The sequence below is a fragment of the Galeopterus variegatus genome, unplaced genomic scaffold (assembly GCF_000696425.1).
Source record: "Galeopterus variegatus unplaced genomic scaffold, G_variegatus-3.0.2 Scaffold724, whole genome shotgun sequence".
Lineage (NCBI taxonomy): Eukaryota > Metazoa > Chordata > Mammalia > Dermoptera > Cynocephalidae > Galeopterus > Galeopterus variegatus.
Window position 1 is genome coordinate 102979 of NW_007726835.1, and position 678 is coordinate 103656.

The 678-nt window shown below is 33.0% G+C and overlaps 1 protein-coding gene across 1 annotated transcript in view; it reads right to left on the bottom strand.

Moving 5' to 3' along the window:
- Positions 1–678, bottom strand: part of RASAL2 (RAS protein activator like 2) — a 105727-nt gene that overhangs the window by 18548 nt on the left and 86501 nt on the right. Inside the window, exon 11 of the mRNA XM_008571818.1 lies at positions 315–516. Within this exon, the coding sequence (XP_008570040.1) occupies positions 315–516 (202 nt within the window). The remainder of the gene's footprint in view (positions 1–314; positions 517–678) is intronic.

Sequence of the window (678 nt, forward strand, 5' to 3'; positions counted from 1 at the left end):
GATAAGGCTCCATACATCAATGTTTGATATAAGTTTCTAGGCAAATTTTCAGATATGTACTCTAAATATAAATTTATAAAAATATACTCCATTAATTCAGGTAATTATTTGAAAACGTATATTAATAATTTCATGATTGTAGACCACATATTTTACTCAGAAATGAAAACCATTTATACCCAGACTTCTAGGGCAAAAGGTTGCTCTTGACTAGCAGAAAGGGTGAGTGCTATCATTTTCTAGATACTCTCTAGAATTCAGGTACATTAAAATTCTCTATCTCCCACCTCCCATTATTCTTCAGCCTACTTTACCTTATCAAGTTGGGAAACTACTTCCCACAGTAAGGAATGCAAAACTGAAAGCTCTCGACCCAGATCAATGTAACCATCAAAGCCTGGAGTGTTTGAGATGGTGTCTGGATTAGAGATTTCCAAAAGAAAGCGCTTCATTCCACCCCATTCATGTTCTAAAAAATCATTCATGAATGCCATGTATTCCTCTTTGTTACCAAACCTGAAGTAGAGGGTGAGAAAATGAGACAGAAAAAAAGATTTGATCATTCTGAGTTGACTTGACACAGAGCTATAATTTTTTTTTTATTTTGTGGAGGTAATAACTAATTTTGTGTATTATCTGTAAGTGAGAAGTGCTAAAATATACTTTCTTTTTTTTTTT